The 11,713-nt window shown below is 43.7% G+C and overlaps 1 protein-coding gene across 1 annotated transcript in view; it reads left to right on the top strand.

Annotated features, from left to right (window-relative positions):
• Positions 1-7,918, top strand: part of AGBL4 (AGBL carboxypeptidase 4) — a 933,972-nt gene extending 926,054 nt beyond the window's left edge. The window contains exons 12-13 of the mRNA XM_044430335.1: positions 4,786-4,882; positions 7,801-7,918. Coding sequence (XP_044286270.1) covers positions 4,786-4,882; positions 7,801-7,918 — 215 coding nt within the window. The remainder of the gene's footprint in view (positions 1-4,785; positions 4,883-7,800) is intronic.
• The last annotated feature ends 3,795 nt before the right edge of the window (positions 7,919-11,713 follow it).

The following is an 11,713-nucleotide window of genomic DNA, read 5'->3' as shown; positions in this document are numbered from 1 at the left end:
GGAAAAGCAGTACTGGGATACAATCTCCAAAATGACAGATTGATCTCGGTTCAAATCCAAGGCAAACCATTCAGCATCACAGTAGTCCAAGTCTATGCCCCAACCACTGGTGCTGAAGAGGCTGAAGTTGACCAGTTCTATGAAGGCCTACAACACCTTCTAGAATTAACACCAAAAAATGATGTCCTTATCATCATGGGGGATTGGAATGCGAAAGTAGGAAGCCAAAAGATAACTGAAATAACAGGCAAGTTTGGCCTTGGAGTACAAAATGAAGCAGGGCACAGGCTGGTAGAATTTTGTCAAGAGAATATGATGGTCATAGCAAACACTCTTTTTCAACAACCCAAGAGATGACTCTACACATGGACATCACCAGACGGTCAACACAGAAAACAGATTGACTATGTGCTCTGCAGCCAAAGATGGAGAAGCTCTATACAGTCAGTAAAAACTAGACCAGGAGCTGACTGTGGCTCAGATCATGAGCTTCTCATTGCAAACTTTAGGCTTAAATTGAAAAAAGTAAGGAAATGCACTAGGCCATTCAGGTATGGCCTAAATCAGTGGTGGCGAACCTGTGGCACCCATGCCACATCAGGCATGCATAGCCCTTTCTGTTGGCACGTGAGCCAAGTCACCCCAGCATCACCCCAGCAGCTAAACATGGGATAACAGTGCACACAGGGGCCATGTGCATGCTTGGAAACGAGTTGCGGCACCAGATGATGACATCACAAGCTGTGACTTGTTAGCCACAACTCGTATGAGCTTTCTCATGGCCGGTGAGTGCGCTGCCAGGGAGAGAGAGAGAGAGAGATTTGCTTAGTCTGGCTGTGAGGTGTTTTTTTCTAAATTAAAACCTCAGTTTTTTATTGTGTTTAGAATGGGCAGAAATGATGAGCTGTGCAGAAAAAGTTACTCAAGAAAGGCCTTTTCAATGGTATTTTAGCCCTATATTAGGGTTAGGGGTGTGCACCAGGGTTAGGGTTAGAAAAACAAGGTGTCCTGGCATGATTTTGATGGTTGGAATGTGTTTAGGATGAGCAGAAATGAGGAGCAGTGCAGAAAAAGCTACTCAAGGAAGGCTTTTTCAAAATCACCCCTTTCAATAGCATTTTACCACTATATTAGGACTAGGGGAGCGCACCACAGTAAGGTTAGGGCAGTGGTGGTGAACCTATGGCATGCCAGCCAAGTCATGTCAGCATTGCCCTAGCAGCCGAGCATCAGGTAACAGCGCACATAGGGGCCATGCGCATGCTCAGAAAAGGGTAGCGGTGCCAGGCAATGATGTCACAAGCCATGACTCATTAGCCACAACTTTTCCGAGTTTTCACATGGCCGCCAAGTGTGTGTGTGTGTGTCTGTATTTGCTTGGACTGGCTGTGAGTTGTTTTTTTCTAAACTAAAACTGCAGTTTTCAGGTTTTATTGCAGTGTAGGCACGTTGTGATAAATAAGTGTGCTTTGGGTTGCATTTTGGGCACTCAGTCTCTAATAGGTTTGCCATCACTGACCTAAATTATATTTCTTATGAATATACAGTAGAGGTGACAAATAGATTTAAGGAATCAGAACTGATAGAGTGCCTGAAGAACTATGGACAGAGGTTCGCAACATTGTACAAGAGGTAGCAACAAAAACTATCCCAAAGAAAAAGAAATGCAAGAAAGCAAAATGGCTGTCTGAGGAAGCTTTACAAATAGCTGAGGAAAGAAGGGAAGCACGAAAGGCAAGGGAGAAAGGGATACACCCAATTGAATGCAGAATTACACAGAATAGCTAGAAGAGATAAGAATGCCTTCTTAAATGAACAGTGCAAAGAAATAGAAGAAAACAATAGAATAGGGAGGACCAGAGATCTCTTCAAGAAAATTGGAGATATGAAGGGAACGTTTCATGCAAAGATGGGCATGATAAAGGACCAAAATGGCAGGGACCTAACAGAGGCAGAAGAGATTAAGAAGAGGTGGCAAGACTACACAGAAGAACTATACAAGAAAGAGCTTAACGTCCCTGATAACCACAATGGGGTGGTCACTGACCTCGAGCCAGACATCCTGGAATGTGAAGTCAAATGGGCCTTAGGAAGTCTGGCCAACAACAAAGCTAGTGGAGAAGACAGTATTCCATCTGAGTTATTCAGAATCCTAAAGGTGAAACAGTTAAAGTGCTGCAATCAATATGCCAGCAAATTTGGAAAACTCAGCAGTGGCCACAGGATTGGAAAAGGTCAGTTTACATTCCAATTCCAAAGAAGGGCAATGCCAAAGAAAGTTCATACTACCACACCACTGCACTCATTTCACATGCCTGCAAAGTTATGCTCAAAATCCTACAAGCTAGGCTTCGGCAGTATGTGGACCGAGAACTACCAGAAGTACAGGCAGGGTTTCAAAGAGGCAGAGGAACTAGAGATCAAATTGCCAACATACGCTGGATCATGGAGAAGGCTAGGGAGTTCCAGAAAAACATCTACTTCTGCTTCATTGACTGTGCTAAAGCCTTTGATTGTGTGGATCACAACCAATTGTGGCAAGTTCTTTAAGAGATGGGAGTACCAGACCATCTTATTTGTCTCTTGAGAAACCTGTATGTGGGTCAAGAAGCAACAGTGAGAACTGGAGACAGAACCACTGATAAGTTCAAATTGGGAAAGGAGTACAGCAAGGCTGTATATTGTTGCCCTGCCTATTTTAACTTATAGTCAGAGCGCATCATAAGAAAGGTGGGGCTAGATGAATCACAAGTTGGAATTAAGATTGCTGGGAGAAATATCAACAACCTCAGATATGCAGATGATACCACTCTAATGGCAGAAACTGAAGATATGCAAGAAGATCAAACCAGTCAGTCTTAGAGGAGATCAATCCTGACTGCTCTTTAGAAGGCCAGATACTGAAGATAAAACTCAAATACTTTGGCCACCTAATGAGAAAGGACTCACTGGAGAAGACCCTAATGCTGGGAACAAGTGACGGCAAAAGAAGAAGGGGACGGCAGAAGATGAGGTGGCTAGATGGAGTCATTGAAGCAGTTGGTGTGAGCTTAGGTGGACTCCAGGGGATGGTGGAGGGCAGGAGAGCCTGGAGGAATGTTGTGCATGGGATCATGATGGGTTGGACACGACTTCACGACTGACATGACATACGATATTCACTATACTAATTTCCTGATCTGTCAATACACCTATCTGTTCCCTGGTCCATTTTCTAGCATCCCTATCTTTTCATTGCCTCCCTATGAATCTGATTCATAGCATAATGGATGCTATTCTCCAGCATAATGGATGCTGGAGCCATGATTAATGGCCACTGTTTGTTAGACCTGAACTAGCTGGAACGGGTCTGGTGATGGCTTCTTGCATACCAGCCATCAACAATCTGTCAAACTTCTCTTGAGTTACAACTGTTCCTAATTAACCTTTCTCAGTTTTAAATGTAAGCTCCATTCTCTTCAGTAGCTGGAGGCCTTGTTCTAACAAATGAGGTGGTAAATCTAGACTGGATCACATGGGAGCACTGGTGAAGTATGCACAGGAGAGAAAAAATGTCATCTAGAAAACTAAGTAAAAGGTAGTGGTCTAACAGCCTGCTCCCTGACTTGCTTTTGGCTATGCGTAAAAGGTATTGGATTTATCTGAGCAGAAGGTGTGGTGGTAGGACTCCATCAGGTGAGTCCTCGCCTATAGCCTGAAGTGGTATAGTCCGCATACAGGTTCACTCCTTTCTCTGCATCTGGAAAACAGTCCTGGTTCAGGCTGTCTTACTGAAAATATTCTTGTCAGTAGGAGTTGATTCTCTCTACAAAAGTCCCAGCACTACTTTGTCTTCTGCCCTGATTGTGCAGGCTTCAGGGTCAATTTTGCAATTATATCTTAGCTCATTTACAAACTTCTGATCATTGCTCTACAAAATACTTAAAGCTTTCATCTATACAGCTGAGACTTCGGGTGATATTATATTGGTAATTTTCAAAATTTGAGGGAAAATGATAATGAGCAGAGATTTTTCCCATGGAAGGTGAACCTTTGGATCTTAAATTCATTTGTTTTAATATCTCTAATGCAAGTAGGCAGATATTAATGAAAGTTTCATTTAGAAGTTGGGATCTTTATATCAAGTGTCTGGAAAATCTGAAATAATATACTTGCAGAAATTCTCTTTAGTGGAAATTACATCTGGTAATTATTGATAGCAACTTTTGTACAAGACACAAATAGATTATCAAAATTGACAAAAAGCCAATAAAATGTCTGTCTACACAAAATGGAAGTGCACACAAAATCACTGACAATTGCAATAGTCTGTACTCGTAAAGCAAATAGCAGGTGGCAGCAAAGTAAATGAAATTTTCTGTGAACTCAATTTACTTGAAATGCATTTTTAAAATGTCTTTTTCACCCTTAAAGCATTTTGCATCTGTCCACTTATCACCAATCCTGATATTTGTCTTCTCCAGTATTAGTCAGTATGATTTATGGGATTGGCTGTTAGGTTCATTGGATTGTGTAAAGGAGCTATATAATCAAGCCATTAGGATGTGGCCCTCCAGGAGTTGAACATTCCCTTTTGAATGGCCCTATCATACAAATTGTGTTAATAAGAATGACACCATATAACACATGTGTAGCTGGCTAATAATCATTAAGAGCATCTCCGCAGATTTCAGCTTCTATTACACTAAAATTTGCTTAGGTATTGCATCACAGTAATTTACCTTTCCAGTTTGCTTCATTTTTTAAAATTATATTACACAATTCTCCTTAATTAAACATGCACAGATATGAAACTAGGAAGGAATGTGGCCAGAACTTTTTTGGATTACTACAGACTAAATACCATTACCGAAAGACCTTTAGCACCAATCTCAAGTACATGGTAAGTTTGCTTGCTTGTCTGTTTTAATCTATCACTCTGCTTTTAAATTTTCTTCACCATATGCATCATCACCATCACCATCATCTGATTACAAAGTTACAATTGCACAGCCATTCTGGTTTAGCTTGGAATTCTTTGGAACTTGGTCATTGTATGGACTTCCTGAATCCTTGTGGTTCCCATGGTCCTAAAGCAATTCCTTGTGCAGAGTGGAAAGAATCAGCATGTGTGAGATTGCTCTTTGCTTTTCAGATGAATTTTGGAAAATTCAAGTTGTCAAGAAGCACTTTGAGAATTGATTTAGGGAGCAAAGATTTTCTCAGTGTATTAAATTTTAGAGCTCTGTAGAATTCTCTTAGGAAAAGTTTCCAGTATTATAAAAACTTTTTTTTTTAACTTAAGAGTTGCTACATGAAAAGTAAGATACATCACTCAAATACCCATTTGCCCAGTTCCCCTCTCTGTCTCCTTAACTATTAATCATTGTTCTTAAACTTTCCATGTTAAGTTTGGATAGTTACATGATAGAGTTGAGGGCAAAAGTTAGGATCTCATGCATTAATGAAAAGCATTACTGACAAATAAAAGCATTACTGGAAAGTGCTAGATGTACTATGCAGTAGGAATGGCTGTGTTTGGTAACTTTCTAATTAAGTAGCAGAAATCTCAAGGCATTTTTCTGCTAAAGCAACAACAAGAATTTCTGCTGGGTACAAAAGGAACCCTCAGTCACATTGTTTATAGAATTAACACCAAACTAATGACCCTCTTTGAACCAAACATTGCTCTAAGAGCAGATACAGTAGCAGATGGCAGGAATATTTCTGGGCAGTGTATACACTAGGCATATGGTGAGATACCTGCTAAAAAGATGGTAACATTCCCCCCTCCCCGAAATTCCTCTTTTTAATGAAGAAGACCACTTGGTGGACTGCATCATCCGTACTGCTCTCTGATAATTATATGTACAAATAAGAATGAGTGTAGGCAATGTATGGTTTGTTTCAAATTAATCCATGCTTTTCTGTGAAACTTGACACTCAAGGCAGCTTACCAAAAAACTATAAAATGATAACAATGCCCCAAAAATAGATTATTAAAGGGTGGTGGGGGGAGGAAGCATGATGTAGGCCACAGGGCCCACCATCTGCCTGAGAAATGACTGAACACATGATGGGTCCTACATCCATCTTCCCCTTTCCCCTCAGTCTCCCACAGGCATCCCAGTAGTGGAGGCTGATGGTACCATGTTATTTGGACAGTCCATTCAGTCTGGATTTTAATCTGAATTTATAAGGAGCAGTCTATGCTGCTGAAACTAATTCTTTGGGTAGAGTTCAGCACCATGGATAGTTCCTTTGAAATTCAGACTGCAGCCTCCCCACAGATATTGGTACCCCAAGGGACACTGTGGGAGGAACAACTACTGTCTGCTGCTGTGCCAAACCCCCAAAAAGGGCATGGCGAGGGGAGGGCAGGAGGTCCTCTAATAGCTGCCCCCAGGTGCCACAGGGGCACTTTGGGAATGGCTATCAGTGGAGCTCATCCACTGCCTTCGTGTCTTTCCCAGGACTTACAGGCAGGCTGTGACATTTTTGTATGTCTTACTTTGAACTACCTCCCAGCCTAAAATTATCATGGAAGTATCATGGACTGGAGAGTTTGGCAGAACTGCTCTTGTTCATATATCTCTGAACTTACAGGAAAATACTTATATACATCTGGTAATGAATCCATATGTAGACTGCTACTGTAGGAATGACCTTGCAACTCAGATTGGAATTCTGAAATAATTCAGTGATTATAACCAGTTTTCTTTCTTACATTGATCTCATTGATTCCTGTGTATGTCCCTTCCCCCTACCCCTTTCTGCTTTAGCTTCTGAAACATGGATTTTGGGAGGATCTCTTTTGAAAAATAATGTAAGCTACATTACACCATAGCTTTGCTGTAAGGATACCATGGCAGGCCCAGAAATACAACCTGCCTGTGAAATGCTCCAGTTAATTGGAAAACAGGCTTTCTAAACCATTTAATAAATCCAATTTAATTAAATGTCACATCAGACTGAGAGTATTTTCATAAAAAACCCAGTCATCCATTTCTGATGAGAAGGCAGTTGATTCAGGTTCAAGATGAACATTTCACTGATATGCCACAAATATTTTAAAAACTCTTTATGTGAGAGAGAAAGGGAGATGTTTTGACCCTGGTCAGTATGAAGTGCCACTGACATGTGAGATCAAGGAAAAGGTTTCATTTTATTTCTGTGACCCTGAAATCTGAAATTCATTCCCCAGAATCACAATAAGTGTTCCAGTGAAAGAGATGTGTATTTTCCTGTGGAACTGTCATGGGTAGCTGTTGTACCCATCTGTTGTAGAGCTGGAAGACATCTCAGCAGTCACCTGGCCCAATGCCTTGCCAGTGCAGAAAACCTGTTGGTGCAGCACCTCTGATCAATAGCCGCCCTGCCTCTGTGTGAACCGCATAATGAAGGAGCGTTTGCCACCTTCTGAGGCAGTCCTTTCTGCCATCACACAGCCATCTATGGTAGGATGGTGAGGCACAGGCTGCAGTTCCACTGCCATAGTTCAGGGGTGCTGAACCTTTCTCAGTCTGAGGACCTCATTCCAGCAGTGGTGAGGGCAAAGGTAAAAGGGGGTAGGGCCCACATACCAGGAAATCCAACATACTTTAGTTTAAAAGTTCTTGCTGCCAGTAATGAAGCCTTTGGAGAGGCAATTCTATCTTTTAGAATTGGGCAACTAAAGCAAAGAAGCCACCAAACAAATGGCAGCTGGGGAGGAAAGGTGGGGCCAACAGAAGAGAGCATGGGGCTTCAGGTAGGCCAGATCTGGCATTAAAACCTAAGGTTTATAGGTAAACTGCAAGTTTTCTTTGCTTTACCATACAGGTGCTTTACCAAAAAGCCTAAGATAACCTCCTCCTTCAAAGCACTACAAGAGCTTCTAAAAGAAATATTTTTGAAAGATATGAATTCTATGTCAAGACCTCACGCCTCCATTCTTTGACATCTTAAACTATTTAAACTTAGTTTGAGCATTTTAAGGATGTTTATGAGCGCCTTCCCCCCTGGAAGGCTGTACCCATTGCTGTGACACTTCTCAGGTGTGCTTTTGTTACATCTCTGCAGCAATAGCCCTCCACTGGCAGTAGCAAAGCCAGTGCCGTGCCACCATTGCACTGTAGAAGCAGCTCCCTTTGCCTGCAACAACCAGACAGACAACCACAACTCGGTAGAGATATGTGGGCCCATCAATGGTACTGGCCTGAGATCCTGTCCAAGCTGGACACTGGCCCTAATCTTTATGCTGTCCTTCTCCATTGAGAAGTTAGTCCCAGTAATTTCAGTTGACTTTCCCTGCAGGACCTATGCCTAGAATCCTAATCCTCATGGTGCATGTGTGCGTGGGTTTTGTATTTTGGGAGTAAGTGAAACCACTGGGAAACTGGGAGTAAACCTCATTGAAATCAGTGAGACTTACTTCTGAGCAGACATGTATAGGATTGCACTGTTGGCCTCCCTTGCATCTTTGCATTTTCCTATAGTGTGGATTGACACGCAGTTGGAAGCCCACAAGGCATTGCAATAGGTCAGTGTGCCTCGGGGCATGGGAGAGATGCTGAATCCCAGACAACTTAAGTCTGATTCTGTAGAGCAGTAAATTGCATGAGGAATGGAATAGCTATTACAGTTTAAAGGCAAATTATATGTTTTGCCGTAGAAATTAATTTTTGTTTTCCCCCTTGTCTATTGATAATTATAATCTGTCAGTTTTACTCCTACATGCGTCTGCACATTTAAATGCAGATCTCAAAGCTGCTAGCGGCGGCTGAGGGAGGGGGAACCTTTCAGTTTTAAACTGTGACACATTTGCGTGGGCTCAGTGAAAAGGATCCATTTACAGAATTCAGAGAGATTTGCATTGCTTGGACAGCCTCCAGCAGAGGGCTCACCAAATACCCCATTACAACAATTATCCTGTCAAAGTCTTAGAAATCAAAATGCTGCCTCGAACAATGCAATCCCATATTTTGAGCACAGGCTGCATGGATGCAAACACACAAAGCTAGACTGTGCCTGTTGGCAGAACTTGGAGGGAGACAAAATGCTGAATGGTTAACTTCCTCATCTTTTAGGAGACCCACCCTGCACTGTTCTGAATGATGCACGGCCCCGGTGCTACAACCACCCCTGTCCTGCTATCCCTTGATTCATATGAGGTCAATCTCTTTGGCTGGCAAGCAACTGAATTACTGCCTTGCCCTCCACAACAAGGATGGGCAGAAAGTGGATTGGCTGGTATCCATTGGTAGGTCTCTGGGTGAAAGACGACCCGTTTGGGTGGCAAAGTGTCCTCTTTTACAGATGGCAAGCCTTGATCTGAAGAGCCGCCAAAGGACTCTGTTTTGAATTTACTCTGTTTGAAGATCTTTCCTGTCCAGGTCCAGATTAATGATAAAGAACCATCAAAATGAAGACCTAGGGCATGATGGTGCCCATCAACATCACCATCAATCTGGGTAACAATCTGGGTAACAGACTGAGCAAGGCATGCAAGTCCCATGGGCACCTTCTTCCACTCAATAACCTAGTTGAATATAATGATAGCCCATGGTTTAAAGAAGCCATGGGCTGTTGTGCGTGAGTGAGAGAGGGCAGGTACACACCTGTAAGCTCACCATTTTCATTAAAAGTTGTGATTGGCCCATTCATAGCTGTGAGGTTCTGAGGCAGCACCAGGGCTCCCTCTTCTGGCCAGAGACCAGAATAGCAGCCCTGGTGATTGCTGGACCAGGTCCACAGTCAATCGCAGCCACCTGGGATTTTACGAGCACCACCTGGGGTCTTGAGGGAAGAGCTATATAAGAACCAGCTCTTCCCTTCAGATGCTGCCTCAGCACTAGAGGTGTGTGGTGTTGTTGGAGCTCTTTGTGCCTTCTGGAACCCACTCCTGGAAACTGCCCGTTGCCTTTCTCCTGCCTCTGCTTCTAGACCATATCTGGCTTCACCTGCTTCAGTCCCAGGTATCTGCTTCTCCTTGCCTTGTTTCTCTGGCTTTTGACTCCTGACTGGTGTTGACTGCTCTGCTCTATTTGGTCTGGCCTACCTTGCACTCCTGTTACTCACCTTGATCTCTGGACTGCCTATGATTTGGAATGGGCCTGTATATTGTATTGGTTGTCTGGGTCCTGGTGCCCTGACCTGATTCCCAGCCACCTGTGCCCTGGACACTGACAGTAGCTTGTTGTGAATCTGGAGCACTGGCATTTAGAGCTAAACAACCCAGTCGTTAATCCATGGATTAGGAGAGCAATTTCCATTTTTGCTTCCTTGACACACAAGTTACAAAGCACACTGTACAGTCCTTGAGATATGCCCTGAAAGACTCACAATTGTTGCTTTCTTGCTGAAACTGGATGCTCTGCCATATTGTCACAGAGCACAGCAATGCTAAATGTAGCTTCTAACACTTTTGATGCTCTGTAGTGGCTGCAGGGCACTGAAAAGGGTATAAACTGAGCTTGCAAACAAACTGCATTGAGCTGTTTGAGTGCTTCATAGGGATCAACACCATTTGTTTTAGGTTTGGCTGCTTGCTCTGGTGTGGGGGGGGATAGAGGGGGCTGCCATGGGAAGCAGTGGGGACTGCATGTGGCCCACCTCTGCTGTGGTGCCATTCCCCTTGGGCCATTGTGCAGGAAATAGCACCAAGAGGGTGCTGTGTCTGCAGCGCTGGCCCCACTTGTAGTGGGGGCAAAGTTTCTCCTCCCTTGTATTAGAAAAGGATGGGGGAGGGCAGAACCATCTACTGCTTCATCCTGAAAATTGGCAACCCTCCCAAGAAGCAATGCATGGAATTCTCTCTCTCTCTCTCTCTCTTCCATCTCCCCCACCCCCCAACAGTTACTGAAAATGGCAGTCACCCTTTCATGGAGTACAGTTCATCCCGAGCATGTGATGGGAGGGTGAATTTGATTCTGTTTAGGCTTCATGGCTGACAAATCTCTTTTCTGCTAATTTGTGAAGTTGACACCTGTTCAGAACAGGAATTTGAGAGGCAATGAATGATGATGAGCAGAGGAGTTTCTAGATCAAATTAGGGGGAACTGTGCAGTGGCCATGAGAACTGCCCAAATTGCCCTGCAGCACCTCATACAGGATTATCACTTGAGGCATCGCCTTCAGAGATGTCAGCTGGCATCCAGTGTAAAGACCAGTATTAGAAGAGCCATACAACTGCACAGTGTTCTCCCATCCAGGGGAAAGTTACTCTTAAGTGTTGTCCCTGGACATTCTGATCACTTGGAGAAGCAAGGCACAACTGGAGTGGAACTGATGGACTTTTCCATCAAACTGGGAGCTCTGCATGTTAGGCTTGGCCAGGCTTAGGCAACTCACAGCCTGTGAACCGTGGGCAACCCATGAGCCTCAGATCCTCTGCCTCCTGCTACTGCCAGAGCTGTCAAATCTCCTTCTGTGGTGGAGGTGGGGCGGGGCAGGAATGTGGCAGCCAGACTTTTTTCCTTTGCCGTCATGAAGTTGAATTTCAGTGGCACAGCAGGCATAGGGGCCTGGCTTATGGAGGGTTCAGGAGGGTGGATATTGGCCCCTTGATGCACAGAAGTTGCCTACCCTTGTCCTAGACATAGGTTTCACTATATCCATTTGGATATAGGAGTGTGTGGAACAGATTTGGGTTCGATCCAGTTTTAGGTGCCTGCAACTGGATGTGCAGCAGCAGGTTTTCCCCTCTCCCTCCCCCATATTATCAAGCATCAGCAGGGGAATAGGGTGAGGTGGG

The sequence above is a fragment of the Varanus komodoensis genome, unplaced genomic scaffold (genome assembly GCF_004798865.1).
Source record: "Varanus komodoensis strain SLA01 unplaced genomic scaffold, ASM479886v1 scaffold20_1, whole genome shotgun sequence".
Taxonomy (NCBI): Eukaryota; Metazoa; Chordata; class Lepidosauria; order Squamata; family Varanidae; genus Varanus; species Varanus komodoensis.
This window is presented reverse-complemented; position numbering and strand designations above follow the sequence as displayed.